General features: G+C 39.7%; 1 protein-coding gene across 2 annotated transcripts in view; it reads right to left on the minus strand.

Annotated features, from left to right (window-relative positions):
* The window catches only part of IQGAP1 (IQ motif containing GTPase activating protein 1), a 111,291-nt gene extending 89,687 nt beyond the window's left edge, over positions 1-21,604 (minus strand). Inside the window, exons 1-2 of one of the 2 annotated variants that reach the window (XM_007478075.3) lie at positions 21,270-21,604; positions 19,035-19,134 (exon numbers count right to left, since the gene is read on the minus strand). In XM_007478075.3, coding sequence (XP_007478137.1) covers positions 19,035-19,134; positions 21,270-21,324 — 155 coding nt within the window. In that variant the 5' untranslated portion in view covers positions 21,325-21,604. The remainder of the gene's footprint in view (positions 1-19,034; positions 19,135-21,269) is intronic. The other variant, XM_001364376.4, reaches the window with a different exon arrangement.
* Positions 21,605-23,691: the final 2,087 nt, after the last annotated feature.

Here is a 23,691-nt window from a genome sequence, read left to right on the forward strand (position 1 = left end):
TATTCTGAGTTCCTTCCATCTGATTATGGATATCTCAAATATTGAAGAGATTCCAATTAAGACTTACTCTAAATCAAAGGTAGGTCAGAAGTGGCAAAGCCAATGCTTTTCAAGTGTTCAATATTCCAAGTAGACTTCAACAAATTCAGAATCCCTGTCTTACAGGAAACCAAAAGGACTTCAAACTAGGAACTCATCAAGAGCAAATAGTTAATAGAAAAAGAAATGTGGATGGTCAAATGCTACCTTTGACACATCACAAATCAAAGTTATCAATTCCAGAACAATTTATGAACCCAAACTCCACAACCTCCTTTTCTGTTTTTTAAAAATCTTCTATCTAAAAGGTTATAGATGGGGGAGGGGAGGGGGAGGAGACACACTCACAGGTAAGTGGCTCAGTGGATTGACAGCCAGACCTAGGGAGGTCCTGGATTCAAATCTGGTCTCTAACCCTTCTTAGCTATGTGACCTTGGGCAAGTCACTCATCACCCCCAATGCCTAGTACTTATCACTCTTCTGTCTTAGAACTAACATACAGTACTGATTCTGTAACAGAACATGAGGGTTTTTAAAAATAAACAAATAAATGAAATGTAGAAAAAGATCAATCAGCATTAGGGATAACAGAAGAGCTCTGCATCAAGCATACTCTTGCCCTCAAGAAAATAAATGAATGCCAAATTCTAGACCCAAAAGTTGCTTCAATTAAAAAATATTTCTGGGGCAGCTGGGTGGCTCAGTGGATTGAGAGCCAGGCCTAGAGACAGGAGGTCCTAGGTTCAAATCTGACTTCAGACACTTCCCATTTGTGTGACCCTGGGCAAGTCACTTGACCCCCATTGCCTAGCCCTTACCACTCTTCTGCCTTGGAACCAATACACAGTATTGACTCCAAGGCAGAAGGTAAGGGTTGAATCCATGCTCCTAGGATCCCTTCTCAACTTCTTAGTCTTGGAAAGCTCCCCTTACCTTCAAGGTCAGCACCTGGTTCAATCAATTTCTACCTTATTCTCATCATGTTGTGCTAAACTATAGGGATGCCACCAAGGGGTCTGAAGTCCCACTGGAGATGGCCTGGAAAGGGTGCTATGAGTGCCAAAGTCATAAGGATGGAAAATGGAGCCACTGACACACCCTTAACAATGGCAATGTTGGTTTGATTCCAGTTTCCAGGGCAAGAGATAGGAAAGGAATTGGGGGGGAGGGGGGGGGGGAGGTGAACAGCAGGTAGCAATAGGGAGAAAATGGCCAGGGTAAGCCATAGTCAGTTGGATTTCAGGCAAGTTTAATAAAGTATAATGAGCTCTCAGCAATCAGGTTTCCCTTCCCTGAAGGAGAGAGTTCTACTAGCCCCAAGGAAGGATTTCTAAAGGAGCTGCTTAATTCCTCCAGAGGTTAGTTAGGAGGAAAAGTGGCTGCAGAGCACATGGCAAAAAGAAAACCAAAGTGAAACATAATCCATCTTCAATGACTTTAACTTCCAAGAAGAGGTCCTTTAAAAAACCACTCGTCTCTGCTTGAGATTCCTTAACTCAACTCCAATGACATTAATCCCCCTTCCACTTCAATACCACAAGCATAATGACTACATCGACCCACCACTCCTTGGGGAGGGGCTGTAATATAATGGAGAGAGCAAAGCATCAAGTCAGAAGATCTGGGTTTGATTTCCAGCTGACACTGCTAGTCATGAGACCTTTAGTTTCCTTAATTATAAAATCTACATACAAATCCTATAAAAACAGAGCCAATACTTCTTTGCACATTGGCATCCTGCAGTAGTTGCTGTAGAAAAGCACTTTGAAAATCTTGAAGCATTACAGAAATAAGCATTCTCATCACTCAGGATGGTGTTATCTTCAAGACTTTAAACTCCTTCTTCTCCTTACCTTCAAATTTTCCTAGTACCCCTGATAAACCTGCTCTTTCTCCTCCAGCTATTTGACACCCTGAGGCAGCCTAGCAGAAGTCTATAGGCTTGGAGACAGCAAGAACTGGGCTCAAAATCTGCATCAAACACTCACTATAGCTCTGTGAACCTCAACTCTTCATGCCTCCATTGCCTGATTTATAAAATGAGGGGTTTAAAACTGATGGCCTCTAAGGACCTTCCCAGATCTAAATTCTTGGACCTACAAACCCTCATTCATTCCTCTTCTCTCAGACTGTCACCCTGCCTCAGGCTTTAGTCATCTCCCTACTCAGTCTGGGCCCCAGTGGACAGCTACTTCAAGGACACTAGAGAATCCTTCTCCCAGGACATTCCCCTCTTACATCCTCCTTTCTCCCTACAACTGATTTTTCTACTTCTATACTATCTACTATCCAAAAGGTTAAAACAAGAAAACCACTAACCAATCTAGTAGGCCCTTCCACTGAGCCCTCACTTCAGCAGATCAATTATTTTACTTATCAGCTGATTCCTGAATACATTTCCAGGCTACCTCCAGCCTTTACTCTTCGGCAGGCCTCATTTGCTTCCCTTAATTCTGAACAAGGCCATTAGGATCTTGAACATTCTCTCTTTTCTCTATCCTCAGTCTCTAAAGATAAGAGACTGAGACTAAGAGAAGGCACTGTCCCTGTCTTATGTTTGGCATCATTGGGCAGCACAATGTGTAAAAATTGCAAAGAAAAATGGAGGTGTGATGGTAGATAAAGTTTCCCAATAACTGTAACAATACACGACTGAACAGGTTGCCCAAGAGCTCCCACTCTTGAGTATCTTAAACTGGGGCTGGAAGATCCTTGGGTTAAGAATGCAGTGTCATAGGAGGGATGATTATTGGGGTCTTTGTTAGCAACAATTCACATTTCCAATTAGCTTTAAGGTTTTCACAAGCCCTGGGCATGGAGCCAGGTAGTCCTGGGCTTTGATTCCACGTAACCCAGGCCAAGACACCTCACCTCTCTACACCAGTTTCATCATTACAAAATGAAGATATTAACGCCTTCACTGTCAGCCTCCCAGGATTCTTGGGAAGGTGAGATGATAAGAATGCATGTAAAAGTACTTCAATGTGTGTTAAAACAAAATCCCGAACTTTATCCCCAGCAACTCTCCTATAGAATTCTAACTACACCAATTCCAACAGAAAAAATCCAAGAGAAGCCTTGGCTCTGAGCACCCAATCCAGTTCAGAACTTCCAAAGCCTGTGGAGACTGAACAAAGTCAAAACAAGGTAGGCAGAGAGGCAGCTCAGAAGTGAAGACTGGATTAAGCCTGTGCCAAGTCCAAGCCCAGGGCCCAAGCACTGTGCTTGTGCCACAGCACCACACAAGATAAGACCAATACCCAGATAGGCCATGCCCCATCCTGCAGCAAAACCTCAAGAGGAGCTCCCACCTCAGGCACAGAAGGAAAAAGGACCAAAGCATCAAGGGACTTTGTAGCACATGAAGTAACTCAAGAAGTCTCCTATTTGTGCAGGAGACATCTGACAGAATCATGGCAAAGAATGGAGACAACTAACGCTTACATTACCCTAAAAACCCCAGACTAAATCCTACAGAAGAGAAAAAAAGACTTTGAATAGAATAAAGGACTTTCAAGTACTCCGGACAGAAAAAAGGACCAAAAAAAAAAAACCACCCCTACAGCCAAGCAGAAGTTCTGAAATGGAAACAGAGAATGAAGATAAAATAAAAAAGTGAAAACATCTGAGTATTCAGAAGGCTTCTATAGAGGCTTACAATCCAATCTAATAAGGAAAGAAGAAACAAATATTCCTGCAGAGTCCTTCTATAAAGAGAAAGCCTGGGAGTGGTTTAGTTCTGTTCTGGTTTTAAAGAGAAAAAAGAAGAGGAAGGAAAAGAGAAGGCACGTGGGAAGAAGGGAAAGGAAAGAACCTACTAGTCATCTAGATAAGTGGTGAAGTAGGACTGGGCCTGGAGATAGGAAGAGTTGAGATGAAATTCAGCCTCAGATACTTACTAGATATGGCAAGTCACTTAACCTTTGTTGGCCCCAGTTTCCTCATCTGTAAAATGGGGATGATAATAACAGTACCTACCTCTAAGAGTTGTGAGGCTTACTTATGAAATATTTGTCAAATGCCTAACATGGTATCTGGTCCACAGTAGGCACTTAAATGATTGCTCCTTTCACCCCTCATGAGCTTACATAAAGATGAAGACTAAACAAAACACAAAGGAAAGAGCTGGTAATAAACAAGAGGTATCTCATGCCTATCCCATGTTATCCCAACAGGAGAAATAATAGATTTGCACATCCACACAAAAGAGTTTGGTGTAGAAATATATTAAACTCAAAGGAAGAGACAGTTAAGTGGCTGGCTCTGTGGATAGAGAACTGGGCCTGGAGATGGGAGATCCTGGATTCAAATATGGCCTTGGACACTTCCTAGCTCTGTGACCCTGGACAAGTTATTTAACAGAAGCCCTTATGGCACACTTCTGCCTTGGAACCAATACATGGTATTGATTCTAAGAAAGATGGTATGGGCTAAAAAAAAAAACTCAATAGGGAACTAGGTAGGAATAGGAGAAAGGGGAAGGAAGTTAAGAAGGGAAACAATCACTGAAGAGTCAAGCAAAACAACCTCACTAAAACAAAGGAGGGTAGAGCAATTCAAGGGGAGAAAAAGAGTTAACTTTTGTGATCACAATCAGGAGCAGAGGAAAGAAGGGCAAGAGAACCAAACAGGGAAATAAGCTGCTTCAATTACATACTAGTATTAAGAACATTCCTCGTTTACCACCATCTTTGTAAAAAGAGGGAGCAGAGTAAAAAATACAAGAGAGCATGGGATAGAGGGAAATGCAAACAATCATAAATATGAAAAAGAACCTCAATGGGATAAACTTACTTAGGAAATAGAAAAGGATGCCAGAAAGGATTAGAAAGAGCAATCTAACAATATCAATACTTAATAAGTATACACCAAATAACATAGTGTGTAAATAAATGCTTAAAGGAAAAGTTAATTAAATTGAAAGGAAAATTAAACAATAAAATCCCAGTGGGGTTTTAGTGGGGAACCTCAATAAATCTCTTTTCAGAACTCACAAATTATCAAGAATTTTTTACAGATATGAATATAATTTTAGAAGATTTAAATATGATAGATTTCTGATGATTACTTGGGAGAAACAGAAAGGAATATCTATATTTCTTAGGTAGGTATTGCACCTTTAATTTATAAGAATTAAAAGAGATTACATATTAGAGCATTAAAAAGTCACAAACAAATGGAAACAAGCAGATATTAAACACATCCTTTACTTATCACACTACAATAAAAATTATATTCTTTAAAGGGACTTTAAGAAAAAAATTAATTGTAGACTAAATAATGTAATCCTAAAAAATTGTTGTGTGAAAGAACAAATCATGAAAATAAAAGAAAATTTAATGACAATGACACAAAATACTAAAACTTTTGGTAGCTAAAATAATCAGGGAAAAATGTGTTTCTCTAAAAGCTTTCATCAACAGGAAAGAAACTTCAATTGGGCATGCAATTAAATAAAACTAAAAAAAGAAACAAATCAAAAAACCCAACACTAAATGAGAAATTCTGAAAATCAAAAGAGATTAGCAAAGCAAAAAACACCATCAAATTGATGACTAAAACTAAGAACTAGGGGCATTTTTAAGCAAATAAGATAAAAGCTTACTTTTTTAATACAGCAAAACCAACTGTTAATCATCAAAAATTAAAAAGGATTCACAAAAATTTGAATATCAAACTAAAAAACCTCTCGTCAACAAAATTGATAACTTAGGTGAAATGAATATTTACAAAAAATTTAAGATACTCAGAGACTAAAAGAACAAAAAAAAGGTGATGTAAATAACATAAATTCAGGAAAAGAAACTGAATTATCCATTAGTGGATTTCTAAAGGAAAAAAACTCCAGGACCAAATGAGATTGATTTACAAGTGAATTCTATCATTTAAAGAACAATGAATTCTAATATTACATGAACTATTTGCAAAAACAAGAAAGCTCTTACAGAACTTCTATGATATAAAAATTATTAGATACCTAGAGCAGTGAGAAACAAAACAAATTACATACCAAATATCTCTAGTGAACATTAATACAAAAATATTATATTTAATTCCCATTTTTAAATGGAAAAATTAAATCATAATGACGTTAAGTGATTTGCCCAAAATCAAATAATCCAATAGCTTGAATGAAATGGACAACCTCAACTGTCAAGAGTTCTTTAGGCAAAGGCTGAGATCCCTTAATGAGTGAATTGTAGTGAGAATTTTGTTTTTATGTATTCGTTGGTGTGAATGACTTCTAAGGTCCCTTCCATTTTGAAATTCTTTAACCACAGACTTCCTCATTCCAAGTTCATTACTCTTTTTACCATGTCAAACAAGTGTAGGTTAGCCTAAATAAGGTTCCTTCTATTAGATTCTGTAATTCATTCTTTTCTCATCTCATCTTTTGATAGAGTCAAAAGTATCCCTCTTCCTTTCGATCAAATAGGGGAAAAAGCACTGAACTTGGAATTCAAAATGTCTGGGTTCAAATCTTGCCTTAATAATTATTAGCTCTTGGAAAAATAAAACCAATGAAACCAAGATTAAATGGGAAATAAGAAATGGGGAAATTTTTTTTAAAATATATTTTATTTGATCATTTCCAAGCATTATTCGTTAAAGACATAGATCATTTTCTTTTCCTCCCCCCCACCCCCCATAGCCGACACTGGGCATTACATGTTTTCTTGATTTGAACCCATTGCTTTGTTGATAATATTTGCATTAGAGTGTTCATTTAGAGTCTCTCCTCTGTCATGTCCCCTCAACTGCTGTATTCAGGCAGTTGCTTTTCCTCGGTGTTTCCACTCCCATAGTTTATCCTTTGCTTATGAATAGTGTTTTTTTTCTCCTAGATCCCTGCAAATTGTTCAGGGACATTACACCGCCACTAATGGAGAAGTCCATTACGTTCGATTATACCACAGTGTATTAGTCTCTGTGTACAATGTTCTCCTGGTTCTGCTCCTCTCGCTCTGCATCACTTCCTGGAGGTTGTTCCAGTCTCCATGGAACTCCTCCACTTTATTATTCCTTTTAGCACAATAGTATTCCATCACCAACATATACCACAATTTGCTCAGCCATTCCCCAATTGATGGGCATCCCCTCGTTTTCCAGTTTTGGGCCACCACAAAGAGTGCAGCTATGAATATTTTTGTACAAGTCTTTTTGTCCATTATCTCTTTGGGGTACAGACCCAGCAGTGCTATGACTGGATCAAAGGGTAGATATTCTTTTGTCGCCCTTTGGGCATAGTTCCAAATTGCCCTCCAGAATGGTTGGATCAGTTCACAACTCCACCAGCAATGAATTAATGTCGAAATGGGGAAATTTTTTACAACTTTCTCTGATAAAGGCCTCATTTCTCAAATGTACAGAAAATGGAGTCAATTTTATAAGATTACAAATCATTCTCTATTTGATAAATAGTCAAAGTATAAGAGTAGGCAGTTTTCAGATGAAGAAATAAACGCTAATAAAATCAAAACAAGAAAACATGCTCTAAATCATTAATGATTAGAGAAATGAAAATCAGAACAACACTGAAGCATCAACTCTCACCTTTCAGGTTGGCTAATATGACAAAAAAGGAAATTGACAAACCTGACATGGACATGGAAAAATTAGGACACTAATGCACTGCTGGTAGAGTCGTAAACTGATCCAACCACCTTGCAAAGCAATTTCAAACTATGCTCAAAGAGAAACAAAAACTATACATAACCTTTCATCCAGCTACATTCCAAAAAGATCAAAAGAAAAGAAAAAGGGCCTATATGTACAAAAATATTTATAGCAATTTTTTTTGTGGTGGCAAAGAATTAGAAATTGAGGGGATGCTCATCAATTGGAAAAATGCTGAAAAGGTTGTAGTATATGGTTGTAATGGAATACTATTGTACTATAAGAAATAAGGAGAATAATTTCAGAAAAATCTTACATGAAATAATGATGCAAGATGAAATGGGCAGAACCAGAATACTGTGCACAGTAAAGGCAATACTGCCTCATAATCAACTCTAAATGGTTTAGCTATTCTTAGCAACACAATGATCCAAAACAATCTCAAAGGACTTAATGACAAAAAAAAATGCTATCCATCTCCTGAGAGAGAAGTAATGGTATATGAACACAGATTGAAGCATACTTTTAAAAAAAATTATTATCTTGGGGTTTTTTTGGTCTGTACCTTAAAAAAAAAAAAACAACCTTATCTTCTGTGTTAGAATCAACACTGAGTATTGGTTCCAAGGCAAAAGAGCAGTAAGGGTCAGACAATGGGGACTTGCCTAGGGTCACAAATCTAGGAAGTGTCTGAGGCCAAATTTGAATCCAGGACTTCCCATCTCCAGGCTGCCCCTGTCTGTGTCTTTTTTTGCAACATAGCTAATATGGAAATGTTTTATATGACTACACATATGTAATCTATATCAAATTGCTTGCATTCTCAAGGTGGTGGGAGGGAAAGAAGAATCTGAAATTCAAGCATTTTTTTCAAGAATGTTAAAAAAATTTTGTTTACATGTAATTGAGAAAATTAAATGAAAAAAATAATTACTAGTTGTGTGACTATGGACAATTATTAACCTATCTGTGTATAAGTTTCCCCATCTGTGAGATAGGAATAATAATATTTGCATTACCTACTTCAAAGAGTTGTTATGAAGAAAGTGCTTTGTAAACAGATTATTTATCAGTTATCTTCTCTTTCACACCATCGAATTTCCTCCTGGCTCCTACCACTTTGCCCCTATCTCCTCAGTGCATTTAAATAAAGAAATGCCACAAACATGTTCAAATCTCCCACAACTTAAAACAAAACTTACTTTTAGATCATATTATTTTCCCCTCCCTTTCATTGCCAGATCTACCTTCTAAGTTCCTCTCTTTGCATTGAAATTCCCAAGACAAATCCAATAATCTTTTCTCAGGCCTTCTCTGACATTTCTTCATCGCTGGTCACTGTTCTGTCTGGCATCTGTCCCCTTTTCATTTCCATTTCTACTACCTTCATTTAGGCCCTCTATTTGCTCATCTGAATATCCTCCCACCTGGTCTTCCTGCCTCAAATCTCTCCTCACTTTATCAGAGTAAGTTGCCTAAATAAAATATACTGATCAAGCCATTTCTTTCCACCAAAAAAACAAGTCTAAATTCATTAGCCTAACATTCTCTATCAGTCCCATCCTACCTTTCTGGAGGACCTTATCTTCCATTAGTTCCTTTCATAACACCCTAAGATCTAGCCAAGTTAGACTGCTTGCCAGAACAAGTGACGATGATGACGATAATAGCTAGCATTTATAAAGCTATTTAAGGTTTGCATCACTCTGTTTTAATGCTTTTGCTCATATCGTCTCTATACCAGTTTCTCTCATACTCCTGACAAATCTCCGCCTGTCAAAATTATGCCCAATCTTACTACTCAAACTCATTAGCCTTTCCATCACAATCATTACCTTCAGCTTTACAAAATATTGTTGTGTACGCTTGAGATCTGCCTCTGAATGAAAGTCTCTTGACCACAGGAACTCTATCTTTTTCATCAATGCATCTCTATTATTTGTATACAAAGTAGACATTCAATAAACATTATATTTGTGCTCTACTTCATCTGGCATCAGGTACTCTTCCTATCTTCTTTCAGTAGCCTCTAGCATCTTCTATCTCTAGTGGCTCCTTCTCTTCTATATTTAAATATAAAATTGTTGCCTTTGCTGCTGCTTCTAATTACTACTTCATTTCTCTAATGAATACCTCCACTACCTCACTTTCCATCCAGGCTTCAACTCCTCCAGCCTAGTTTCCAGCTAGATAAGCAGCTCTCTAATTAGATAGCTTCCTTTTTATCAAATGTAATAATATTTTATTGGTGTTGATCTTCTTTGTTATCTCTGGGGCATCTGACACTTGACCTCTTTCCTCTTGAAACATTCCTCCCAGCTTTCATCACACTGCACTAATATTGCTTTCTTCCTGCTTCTAGAATTCTGTCTGCTTTCTTGGCGGCGACTCCTGAAGGTGGGCAACCTGCAAGGCACAATCCTTGGTCCTCAGCTTTTTCCTCTTAACAAATGTCTTTCACTCCCTACACAGTCCATATTCATTATCATCTCTAATCTATCACACCTCCTATTGCTGCTCCTCTCATCAGCAGGCTTTTCCCAGTCCTATCTACCTCATAATACCTTGATTTTTCTCTCCTCTAAACTCATAGTGAATTACATTGACTGCACCATTTAGTACCTATCTTGTTCTCTGCTTCTTAGTAAGTCTTGCCTCCTCAAAAATACAGTAAACTCTGGAAACAAAAAACATATCTCTGATATAACTATCAGTTGGGGCCCTAAAATAATGATGTGCATTAGTAAACATTCAATAATTATTTCTTGATTATCAAATCTCTCACAGGAGGCAGAAGAAAAAACTGGCAAAGGTATCTGCCCAAAAAACAATGCAATGTATTTAAAAACAAAAACAAAAAACAAAACAAAAAAAACCCTTTACCTTCTGTTTTGAAATCAATACTAAGTATCAGTTTCAAGGCAGAAGAGTAGTTAAGGGCTAGGCAATGGAGGTTAAGTGACTAGCCCAGGATCACACAGCTAGGAAGTGTTTGCAGCCACATTTGAATTCAGGACCTCCCATCTTTAGGTGTGGCTCTATCCACTAAGCCACCTACTAGCTGTTCCAATAAGACACTTTTGCAAAAGAAGCATGACTGAATTTCACTGTCAAGAAAATTGTTCAATATAAGACCAGAAAAAAAAAATCCAAATGATCAACATTGAGTCAATTCCCAAATACCTACACTAATGGAGAGAAGAAATGAGGCAAACCAAAAACAAAATATTATCCAAAATGGTTTTATATTTTGCTTTAGAAGGCCTTTGCGAACGTAAACACTTTATAACCAGTTTCCTTCAGGACCAGATTAATTAACCTGGAACCTGAATTGTAGAAGAGTTGGAGCTACAGATAATCAACAAAATGGATAAATAAGAAGCATGGAAGTGTTTATTCTTTATCCTAACTTAACCAACAAAAGCCCATCCCTCAAACCCACCAAAAAAATGAAATTCTCCCCAAAATCTATTACCCTGTTAAAAAGCATGTTATAAACACGAACTGAACTCCGACTCTCCTTTACGACAAACAATAACTATCACTCTCTTCACAGTGTGCCTCCCCAAGAGAGCTGCCAAAATCTGATCAGTATAAATATGACTGCTTCTTCAATGCCAATTTTGTCAAATGTCATGAACCTCTGGTGTCGATTCATCCTTGAAGAAGTTAAGAAGGGCCTGACAAATTCCAGCTAATTTCAATAAGAATTAATTAAGCCATTTGTTTCTAAAACAATGTCAAAAGTGACAGCTACCTTGTCCTGTAAGCAATTCTCTAACCTCAGCAGGGAATTAACAAATCTTATTCAGCACTTTAAAGTTTACTCACAATTACACAATGAGGAAGCACAAATACTATAATCCCCATTTTACAGATGGGGAAACAGGTTAAAAGGGATAAAGGGACTTGCTTATGGTCACAGTAATGGTAGAGGCAGGATTCAAACCCAGAGCTTCTGACTCCCAGCTCAGCTCTTCTGGTACAAGGCAGAAAGAGAGGCCACAAGAATCCCTCCCTGATACCTAAAAACCAAGATCTTCCCAGAAACCTTCAGAAGGGCCATTCCCATCATTTTTGAGAAAATAATAACTATTCAAAAGAAGGCAGTATATTAATATTTATAAAACTGCTTTCCTCACAACCACCATATAGTAGCTTTGCCAAGTTTATTTTATTTCCAAGTTTTGGTCCAGTCCTTTATGTGTCTGTATGTACTAGCTATATGCACTAATTATTTTATTACATGAATTTCAATATTAGCTTTACTCAGGTTAACATGCCATAGATTTTTTCTGTTTCCTATCTTCCTTCTAGAATTTCCCCCAAGTTCTCCTTTCATTGCTCTCTTGCTTCCCATGGAGACTCTGGCAGAATCTTTTACTTCAAGAATGTTAATGAACTCTTGAGTTCCTGACAACCCTCCTTACCTAAAGAGAACAATTACTTATCTCACAGTGGTACCAGCTTCCCCTACATTAAGCTCCACAATACTTGTGAAAGGGCTCAAGCCTTCTTGAGGCCCAAACATCTGCCAGAGACAGAAGCCAAACCTTAGGTTGGCAGCTGCCTCTTCATCACTCCTGCTTTTACTTACTCTTGCCACTGACTCAACAGGAAGGTATTCAGAGTAAAGAAATGGAGGCCTTTAGACAAGGCTTTTCCTCCACCCACAGCCCCCAAAATATAGTTCTTTGTCACATGATTCAACAGTTTCCCATCCAAATTGCCACTCCCGTCTGTATGAGGTCATCAGTTAACAAAGAACAAGAAGCAGGGGAAGCATCTTTCCTCTAAAGGAGAGAGAGAGGGGGCAGCTGGGTAGTTCAGTAGATTGAGAGTCAGACCTAGAGTCGGGAGGTCCTAGGTTCAAATCTGGCCTCAGACTCTTCCCAGCTGTGTGACCCTGGGCAAGTCACTTGACCCCCATTGCCTACCCCTTACCACTCTTCTGCCTTGAAGCCAATACACAGCATTGACTCCAAGATGGAAGGAAAGGGTTTAAAAAAAAAAAAAGAGGAGAGAGAAGCCAAAAACTCTAGACTACTCTGGTGAAAAGCAATTAGGGGCTGCTTTTACCTGCCCCAGAAAAAGTTATCACTACAGCTACTTCAAGAGATACTTACTGAGCAGGAGGAGTGAGGTCAGAAAAGAAGTTAACCCTTCAAATACATCTCAGAACCAGATTGGGAACTGGAAATGAAAAGACTCAGGAAATACCTGATAACTATCTTCAAGAATATGAATTGCTTTCATGTCAAAAAGGGTTTATATGTGTTCTGATTGGCCACAGAGGAAAAAATGGGAAATAAAAAAGGTGAATATAGATTTGATGACAGGAAAAATCTCCTGGTAATTAAACCAAAAACGGAATGGGCTGCCTTAGGGTTTATTGTGTGGCCCTCTAAAGGGGGTTGCAAGAAAATACTGGATAACTAACCATGTGGTGGGTGTGAAATAAGAAAAAAATTCTTGTTCAGAGACAAGATGATCTCTAAAGTCCCTTTCAACACTCATTCTGTATTCTGTAATGGGTGGTTCTGAATATCTGTCACAATTCAAAATATATGACAGAGACAAGCTAGCTTTGTATTAAAGTTCCTGTAGCCAATGGTTTCCACAATCCTTTACTAGTCAATCAGAAGATACTATAAAAGCATGCCATAAATCTGAACAATTTATTAAGTAACAATTTGTTAATAATTGGGCACTTTTAATGTTTTGTTTATGGTTAGCATTCATAGGTACTTTAGGGCATAATAAAATGGATACATGATCAGTGCCCACAAGAAGCTCACAATTGGGGAAACCAAATTCCCTGTATAACAAATTAAGAGAAAAAACAAGCACATAATCATACAATATAGTAGAAAGAATACTGAAGGCACAATATTATGGAAATAAACAAGAACCCTACATTCCAAGAGTCTCTCCATCACTAAAAACCATAGTTGTGTGAATCTGAACAGGACACCTGACATCTTTAGACCTTAGTTGCCTGACAGTGAAGTGGAGGTAAAGTCACTGTATTAGGCCATGGAGATAACTTTATGGTCGATTCCAATTCTTGGATATCTTATGGTATGGATGAACACAAAAGGAATGAGGAGAAAGAGGATATCCTTGTGGGAAAGGTTTGCAAGGGAAAGGCTCAAAGACCTGGAAAAATTGGGAAGCTTTGATAAATGGATAAAAAAGAAGGGAAAATCTGGCCTCAGACACTTCCCAGCTGTGTGACCCTGGGCAAGTCACTTGACCCCCATTGCCTAGCCCTTACCACTCTTTTGCCTTGGAACCAAAATCCAGTATTAATTCCAAGATGGGAGGTAAGTGTTTAAAACAAAAAGATAGAAAAAGAGAAGGGGCTAGGACTCATCATTCCTTCAAAATCAGATCCCCAGCAATATCATTTAAGAACTTATAAGCAGCACAGTGAAATGGCAAGGACCTGGCTGAGTTAGGAAAGCCTAGCTCCCAATTCCACCTTTGACCCTTTGACAAAACAGGTCCCGTCAGTCTCCATTTGGACAACTGGTTTAGTTCTTGAATGGCTATTTCCTTCTCTGTGAAACAAAGTATAGAGAAAGTACACTGTAAATATCTAAGAACTATAAAAGTTTTATCTTCATGGTAGAAGGTGCTTAAAAACCTGGAAGAAATTTCTCAGCTCTTCAGGTGAAAGATTTAAGCAAAGTGTGTTAAAAAGAACTTTTTAACACAAAACCCAAATTCTCACTTTATTTTCCACAGCCTTGTGGTTAAGAGCAACAAAACTATGCAACAATTTTCTGGCTTTAATGGTAAGATGCAAATATGAATATTCTATAGTCACAAAAAAGGTAATAATTTTTTGCTGCTTCTGGTTAATATAAATCAGAAATAACATGTACAAATATGTTAAGAAGTTAAGCTACTGTCAAACAGCACAAAGCAAATTATCACCATCTTTTGGTATTAGTAAAAACAGTAGGCTCCAAAATTAAGGAAATTATCTTTTTTTCTTCAAACCACTAACCAAATTCTTCATTTAAGTTTTTTTAAGTTTGCTTAATTTGCATTCTGCAAAACCACAGATTAACAAACACTTTTTCAAAACAGAAGCCACAGTGGAAGCTCCCTGATCTGGTCAGGTAAAAGCTTTTTACTGTCCTCCTCGAAGTGATACAACCATACAAACCAGCTACAGATATGGTTTCTAAGCAACAAAGACTCAAAATAAACCAACACCAACTGTCATATGAGTCACCTCCAAGCCTTCTCACTTTGCCCACCAACTCTATCTGGCACAAACATTTCCTGTCAGGGAGTTTAGGCAGCAGCCTCAATTTGAAACAACCAGGAATTCTCCAAATGTCAAATGATAAGAACATCCCCAAACTGTATAATATACCAGTATCCAAAAACCACTCCACCATGGTGGAGCAGGATTCAAGTCCAGGAGACAGTAAAACTCTACAAGGGAAAACTGAAATACTCTATCTATACATTATGTATCCTTATCTCAAAGAATCACAGCTTGCCAGAGATCAAAAGGTGAGCTGCACAGATTTCCAAAGAAATACAAATCCAATTCCAAAATTGGTGTCTTGGCCTTATCAATGCACAAAGTCAAATCTAGTACAGGCACTTTCGGTTAACATCCCCTATACTCAAAAGCCCTATACTCAAAATATAGTCTAGTTCTCTACCCTCTCTACCCTCTTCCATTACAGTCCTACTCCAGAGTTATCAAGCTGCCCTGGGCTGACTAGCATATGGGAACTACATGCCCCGAAATCTGCTCCTTCCTTCTCCCTCAATCTTTTTTCTCTGTCTTTAACAAGGATATGAGTAGCAGGTTACACACATGCTCATGTATGTTTGTTTTTCACACCCCTTTCTTCCTCAGTCACTCCAGGAAAAATCTCTCTCCCTCTCTTTGTCCCATTTACAAAATAAATAATCATGACTACTAAGCATAAGAAAGGTGGTAGTAGATGACAATTCTGACTGTAGTTCACATTAAAAATCCTTTCTAGACTGGCAGGATCTGACAGGGTCAACTCCAGCCATGATGAGGCCTTTAGTAGAATTATTAGTATTTGCTACAACAAAAAAAATTTTTGTTTACAACTCTCCATTGAAAATGTATAGTACTTCTGTATTCTGAGTTATATAGGCTTTTATGAACCAATCTGAGAACCTAACCACCCTGATCCAAATACAGGCTCTCAACTATGAGACCTTGAGTAGATGAAATAACTCCATAAAGCCTCAGCTTCTTCATTAATAACATGGGAATAATACTATTTATTCAGCCTCCCTCACTCAGTTATAAGAATCAAACAAGATAGCTGTAAAATGCTTTGTAACCATAAAGAGTAACATAACTTTTTTATTTTTTATTATTATTATTAAAAACATTGTTTCAAGAGACAAAGAGTTTGAAGCTCTTTACAATACAACCCATCCTCAGGTAAAAGTAGTCTATATTAGCTCTGAACAGGTAAGGCCTCAAGATATTTTTTTTATGGGGAAAGACAGTAGTTCCTCTCCTTCATAACAGCCTAAGAGTTTAGAAGTTTGGTCCCACAATTTTGAGGGACCTATGAGAAAGAATGCTATCCATTTCCAGGAAAAGAACTGTGGGAGTAGAAACGGAGAAGAAAAACAACTGTTTGATCACATGGGTCGATAGGGATATGATTGGGGATGTAGACTCTAAACGATCACCCTAATGCAAATATTAATAATATGGAAATGGGCATTGATCAATGACACATGTAAAACCCAGTGGAACTGCTCATTGGCTACAGGAGGGGAGGGAAAGAACATGAATCATGTAACCATGGAAAAATATTCTAAGTTAATTAAAATTTTGAAAATTAAAAAAAGAAGTTTGCTCCAAGCTGCTGCTGATTCTTTTAAAAACCTTTACCTTCTGTATTCTACACAATTCTTTTTTTTTTTAAACCCTTACCTTCTCTCTTAGAATAGATACTTGGTTCCAAGACAGAAGAGTGGTAAGGGATAGGCAATGGGGGTTAAGTGACTTGCCCAGGGTCACAAAGCTAGGAAATGGTTAAGGCCAGATTTGAACCTAGGACTTCCCATCTCTAGGCCTGATTCAATTCACTGAGCCACCCAGCTAGCCCCTGTATTCTATACAATTCTAAGACAGAAGAGTGGTAAGGAATAGGCAATGGTGGGTAAGTGACTTGCCCAGGGTCATACGGCTAAAAAGTATGAGGCCAAATATGAACCCAGATCCTCCCAACCCCAAACCTGGCAGGCTATTCACTGTAATCTCCTATTCTCCCACTCTAGCTTTTTTATGCCATGCATAGATGAACTTATGGAAATGCTTCTGGGCCCAACTATGTTTTCAGCCTGCATCCTAGTTCCAACTATTAGCAAACATTTCCTTGAGCAAGTACTTCTCTTTCTGGCCCTCAATTTCCTCATATAAAATGGAGAGGCTGTGGGTTCAATTCCAGCTTTATAAGTCTATACTTGTACCATTTACTATGTAAACAAATATCTTCTATTTCAAATGTTATGGGATAACTTCTGAGAGTGTAGAAAGGGATAAACAAGTCAGTTTATCTTACCTATTCTTCACGCTATCACAGCCTTAATATCTCAATAACTTATATTATTCTCATGGAGCCTGTCTTAATGTTGTTTGAATGACCACCATTGTAAGCTGTCTAATAAACTTATACCTGAAGATTTCCAGATGTTAACATAGATGCATTCAAGAAGGCAGAAATCAAATGCAGGCCCTCTGAGAATGAGACCTAGAAAGACCTGTCCTGCTCAGGGTCCCACAGAGCAGCTCCTAGTTCTAGGGCAGTGATGGTGAACTTTTTAGGGCTGGAGTGTCAGGCCCTCCCCACCCCCTTACCCAGATAGGGGAGGATGGCTGCTGAGCAGAGGGATGGGGAAAGGAGGAATGTCCTCAGGCACATGGGGGGGAGGGGGACAGAGAGGGGAACATCACCAAGTCCCTCTGGCTTTCTAGTAAGGAACTCTGTTTGTTGGGGGACTGAAGGCATGACAGAGAGGGCTCTGCTTGTACTACAGGTTCACCATCACTGTTAGAGGGCATGGGCTAGACCACCTACTCTAAATGAGAAAAGCCTTGTCCTTGGTGCTAGCTAGCAGGCCTATCTGGACTTCCCTGCTGCATATACAACTGAGATCACTCTAATGGGGAATGCTCAGTTTTGCTGTTACTCCTCTGCTCAAAAACCTTAAGCAGCTCTCCTTGTTTACAGAATGAAGTCTACAATCCTGCTTAAGTATTTTCACAATCTGAGCTCAACCTGCCCATCCAGCCTTTCTCTTCATCCCAACCCAATAAAACTATTCTCCATTCTTCTCTTGCCACCTCCAGTTTCCATACCTTTGCTCAGGCTTTCCCCTGTGCATTAACAGACACCCTAGACCATTTATTTCCACATTCTGAAATTCCTCTCGAGGTCCAACTTGATTGCTATCTCTACCATGAAGCTTCTCTCACCAAATCCATAACCACCAAAGTAAAGATGATTTCATCCTCCTCTGATTTCTCTTAGCACTGTGAATTTACCTCAATCTCCCTTCTAATAATTAGTTATGTGGCTGTCCTTCCCACTTCAATTATAAAGTCTGAAAGAGGAGCCAAGTCATAATCTATCTCTGTATTCCCTGTGCCCTGCAAATAGCAGCCACTTAGTGAATGGATGAATTTATGCACAAAAAAGAATTTGTCCATAAACAGTGATAGCTTCTAGGATATGATGATCACTTATAGGTAAGTAGAAAGTTAAATAGCTCAATTTGAAAAGAATAAATTCCTAAAAAAACCATGTATAAGAGAGACTTCATAGAAAAAATGTCACCTTTCTAAACTGGAAGTCCAAAACCTGACAGAAAAGAAAATGCTCTAAAGGTATATACAAATGAAGTACACTAGTATCTGAGGAACAGAGATAAGGGGAATTATTCCAACTGGTCACTCATATATCATATGATGCTGCATAATTTACATCAGAATGGCAGATGATTTCAATAATGAAAAATATTCTTCCCAAATGAAAACAAAAATAATCTCTGTACTTATAACACTGAAGGAAAAAACTGGATAGAATGGATAGAAGGAAATATTTTTAAAGGCAATAAAGTACAGCTAAGCACTGAAAATCACAGATCTCAGAAGCAGAATTAGAATCTAACCCAATTCTGCCCCTAACTAGTTAGGGAGATGTTCTACAAAAGATGGGCACTTCCAAACTAAACCTAAGCTCATTCTCCCCACTACCAAACTATCCTCCTACGGGCCCACATGCCAAAGAGAAGTTCACAACAAACCAAGTTACTTGTTCCAATTTGTTGCCAACCACCTCTTCCTTACCTCTTTGCTTCCTCTAGGTGACAAAGATATTCATATGCCACATTCTGACGTCTCCTCTCATCCATCTCCTCAGCAGTAAGCCTTTCATTATCCAAGACAGCTACAAAATAAGAGAAATTATTAAAATATAGAAATCTGTAGCATTCATAAGAGATGTAAGAAAGCTAGATCAGTCTCTACTTGGTAACTTCCCATTCCCCCTGGCAAGGTTGCTAGGTATAATATAATGATCTTATTCATGCAAGAACTTGGACCCCACCTATGTTATTTTTATTATTTTTGTCAAAATATAGTAGCACAGACATATATCTGACTTTGCATTTCACATTACAAAATATTCGTGTTGAACTTTTATCCAAAAAAACTTGCATAACTTGAAACTAAAGCCCCTACATCATCAAAAGAGATGGCCTCTTTCCAAAAAAAAAAAAAAGGAACTAGGTTGGGTCTCCTTTTTCCCCTCCAAAAGAGATATAATCATGTTGAACACCCAAGGAGAGCAGAATTACTTGATACCTTGCATAAGGAAGCAAGGTCCTTTCTTTCCCCTCCACCACTTTACTTTCAAGATCCTGGAGAAGAAAACTAAGCCCTCAAAGATTCAGCACATTTTAGAATTAAATTTGGATGCAAGTGATGTGAGAATGCACCTCTCAACCTCTCCCCTTGCAGAAGTAGAGGAACTCTGGTGCAGAACACTGAATATAACATAAGACTCTGAATAAATTTTGCTACTTTTGCTGAACAGTTTTTACCCTCGCTTTGTTATTTTGCAATTTAAGAGATGCTCTCTGAGGGAGAGATGGGATACCCTGGGAAATATAAGTGAATATGAAGAGAAATCAATAGCATTTTAATTTTTTCTAAAGACTTCTCAGAATCAGACTATAAACAACTCATGTGATCTAAGGTCATATAGTCCCATTCTATCATTTTTTGGAGAGGAAACAGAAGCCTAAGAAAGGGGTCAAGTGACTGCCCAGTATCCCACAGGTAGCAGAAGTGGGGGCAGAACCCTACTTGATTGCAGGAGTCCCTGATTTTTTCACTACACCAAGATGCCCACATCTCTAGACTCTAAGAGTCCAGGGTTCTTTCCAAATCACCAAGATGGGTCTCTTAAGGACTCCTAAGGCAGCCTGGGAAGGCCTATGGACTCCTTGGAATATTGTTTGCTCATTGATAAAATATATGAGATTACAAATCAATTAACTAAAATACATGAGATTACAAATCAATTAACTAAAACATTTATCAAGATTTTTTTTTTAGAAATAAGTTTATTCGGCTAGAGAATCAGGTCTAGAGATGGAAGATGCTAGGGTTAAATCTGGTCTCCCACACTTCCTAGCCTGGGCAAATTGCTTAACCCCCATTGCCCAGCCCTTATCACTCTTCTGCCTTGGAACCGATACACGGTATTGATTCTAAAATGGAAGGTAAGGGTTTTAAAAAATATATTCAGGTGGCTAGAGCCAAATCTAGAGATGGGAGGTCAGATGTTCAAATCTGGCCTCCGGCACTTTCTAGGTGTGTGACCCAAGGGAAGTCACTTAACCTTCATTGCCCAGCTCTTCTGCCTAGGAGCCAACACACAGCATTGATTCAAATAAGGAAGGTGAAGGTTTTAAATAATAATAATAAACTCCCAGAGACGGGAGATCCTGAGTTCAAATTTGTCCTCGGGCACTTTCTTGCTGGATGCCTCTGGCTAAGTCATTAGACCCCACAGGCCAGGCTCTAGGAGCTCTCCCACCCGGCGTCCAATACTTAATGCTGACTATAAGACAGAAGAAAAAGGAGTTCATGAACTCTTGTCCTGCTGATGCCCCTGGGAAGAAACTATGCCAAGCCCGCGGAGTAGTGGATGCCAAAGGCCCATTCTGGGGGCGGGGCGGGAAGAGGGTAGACCCCACGGAGAGTCCGAGGGGGCCCGAAATGCCAAGCCAGGAGAGTTTTGTTAAGCCTCCTCCGGCTTCCTGGGCTTCAGCGTAACCGCCGGGAAGACGGGGCAGAGGATTTCCTGGTGGGTTCCCCCTAAGCCACCCCAGCCGCCCTTCCACCTGACAGACGGCAAGGTCAGGCCCAGCCCGCCAGGGTTGGGGCCGAGGCCAGACAACGGGCGCCCTGCCCTTCCGGGTAGGTGCGGCGCGGTCCCGGGAGAAGCCTAGCCGGCCCGAGCGCTGAGGAGCCGGGCCCCCTTGGATTCCCTCACCGCCCGAACCCCGGACTCACAGCCATAGTGTGGCCGGACCACGCCCAGCCCATCGACTTCGTCCGCAGCGGACATGGCGGCAGGAGAGAGGTGAGCGCTGAGAAGCCTCGGAGGGAAGTGGGAGGCGGCGGAGCGCTTCCCGGGCGCGGCAGGGGTGGCGACGGCAGCGAAGGTTCGCTGGGTGTGCCTGTGCCGCTGGCCCCGCCCCGAGCCTGCCGCAGCCGCTGGGGGAAGAAGGAGGAGGCGGTGGCAGCGGAAGGAGGCGGGGCCTGCGCCGTTTCGCCTTGCCCACTTCCCCTCTACCCCGCCCTCCAGTAGCCGAGCCGGGTGGCGCCGCGTGGGCACGCCCTACGGCGGCTGAGCCAGCCCAAACTTCCTCAGTTGCTCGGAATTTGATGATGTTCGGGGCTGAATTCCTAAGGGTAGGCTGCGCAGACTATAGAGAGAAAGGGATTGGGGGATAAACCCAGGATTAAATTTAAACTGCGAGCACTTCCACTTGGCGGGCACAAACCGGCGTTGGATTTCTCCTTTTGTCAATGAAAGAGTGCTTAAGAAGATGGAGAAAATGTTCCTGATATAGACAAATATGACCCCGCTCTGGGTATTTCTTAATGCAGACCAAACGCTGCTGTCCCTGCTTTTTCCTGGGAAAATTCAGTTGTTAAACACCAGCACCCCATCCTCCCGCCTACTGAGACTGGGAAGACTTCGTGCTAGACCCAGGGGTCCTCCAGCCCGCACTGCATGCCCTGCCCCTTCCACAGCGGGAGAATCTGGGAAGGGTCTCCTAGGATGATGTATTCCCACCGCTTGTCCCATCCCATCGTCCTCTTCATCATCACCTTTGACTTCATCATTTTACTTAACCCCATTACTAACTCTCCCAAAGGTTAAAACAAAGACCTCAAAAGACTGAATTAAGGGTATCCCGTAGCTCCCAGTAAATGCCCCTTTGCCCCGAGGATTGAAGTTGAAAGAAGAAAATCAAATGAAGAACCAAGATCTCCTGGTCACCCTAGCCTCCTAAAAACACTCAGCTCTCAAGAAGCTCTCAATTCACCCTAGCCTCTCTAGTTGGTAAGTTGGAGCAACCAAACTGTAGCCATTGCCTCTTCTCCAAAGGGATCTGGAACTATTTAAGCCCCCTGATTTCTGTAGTTCATTGGAAGTCCCTGGGCTGTGGTTCTGTGTGTCTTCCCTGGTTAATCTGTCTGCTTTGATGAAAGACCCTAATAACTCTACTGGCAATTCTGTATTTTTCAGCTGAACACCATCATCCTCATCAACAACATCATCATCATCACCATCACACAATAACAATAGTTCTTTACATCCCTTAGCTCATTTGAGTTTCACCATACTTTTGTGGGAAAGGTACTATTATTATCCCCATTTTTACAGATGATAAAACTGAGTCTGATAGAGGTCAGGTCACTTGGCTAATAAGTGTCAAAGTCAGCATTTGAACTTAGGTCTTCTTCTTGACTCAATGTCAGGGGTCCAGCACCATCCACTGCCCCATCAAGCTACCTTTGAAGAAATCATTTAGCTTTTTTTGGCCTGGCTTTCCTCTTTTTTCTTTTTCTTTTTTAACTCTTATCTTCCATCTTAGAATCAACACTAGATGTTGGTTCCAAGGCAGACTAGCTAAGGCAAGGTAAAGGCTCAGCAATGGGTATTAAGTGACTTGCCCAGAGTCACATAGCTAGGAAGTGTCTGAAGTCAGATTGAACCTTCCATCTTTAGGCCTGACTCAATCCACTGAACCACCCAGATGCCTCCAGTTTCCTCCTCTTTTAAAATGAATTGGACTATATGACTTTAAAATGGCCATACTAGCCCTAGGTCAGTCATCAAATGAGATAATGTAGTACGTTATCTTAGTACAGTTTTAAGTTATTAAAGCATAAATCTAAAAAATTCAGATCTCTCATCAGAGTTATACAGGCCTATAATCGAGCAAGAAGATTATAATTGAGAAAAACCACATAGAGCCATCACCCTTGGATATAACCTGGAGAATACAAAGTACTGAAACACTGTGACTACCTTATAAACTAGAGAAAGAAGAATACTTAAATAATCTTTTGAAAAGGGGCAAAAGCTGGGTAACTCAAGAGTTCACTAAAGTTTGGGGAAGAGGCACTAGCCACAGACTAGGATAATTGTGAGTGGATCTCCGGTTCTTCAGATTTGATTATCATCTTTCAAATTCAGCTATTTTTCTGGCAACTAAGCAAGACCAAGGTTCATAGTCAATTCAGCCAATTCAGTCTTTTGTGATCTTTGTTTTGTTTTTCAAAATCTAGGACTGTCAGTAATGGGATTAAGTAAAATAAAGTCAAAAGCTTAAAACTAAATCTTAAAACTAAGACTTTGGGGATGTCCTATATATGTAAAGCATTTTACTTTATAAAAACTATTTAAATGCCAGCTAAT

Source organism: Monodelphis domestica, chromosome 1 (assembly GCF_027887165.1).
Source record: "Monodelphis domestica isolate mMonDom1 chromosome 1, mMonDom1.pri, whole genome shotgun sequence".
Taxonomy (NCBI): Eukaryota; Metazoa; Chordata; class Mammalia; order Didelphimorphia; family Didelphidae; genus Monodelphis; species Monodelphis domestica.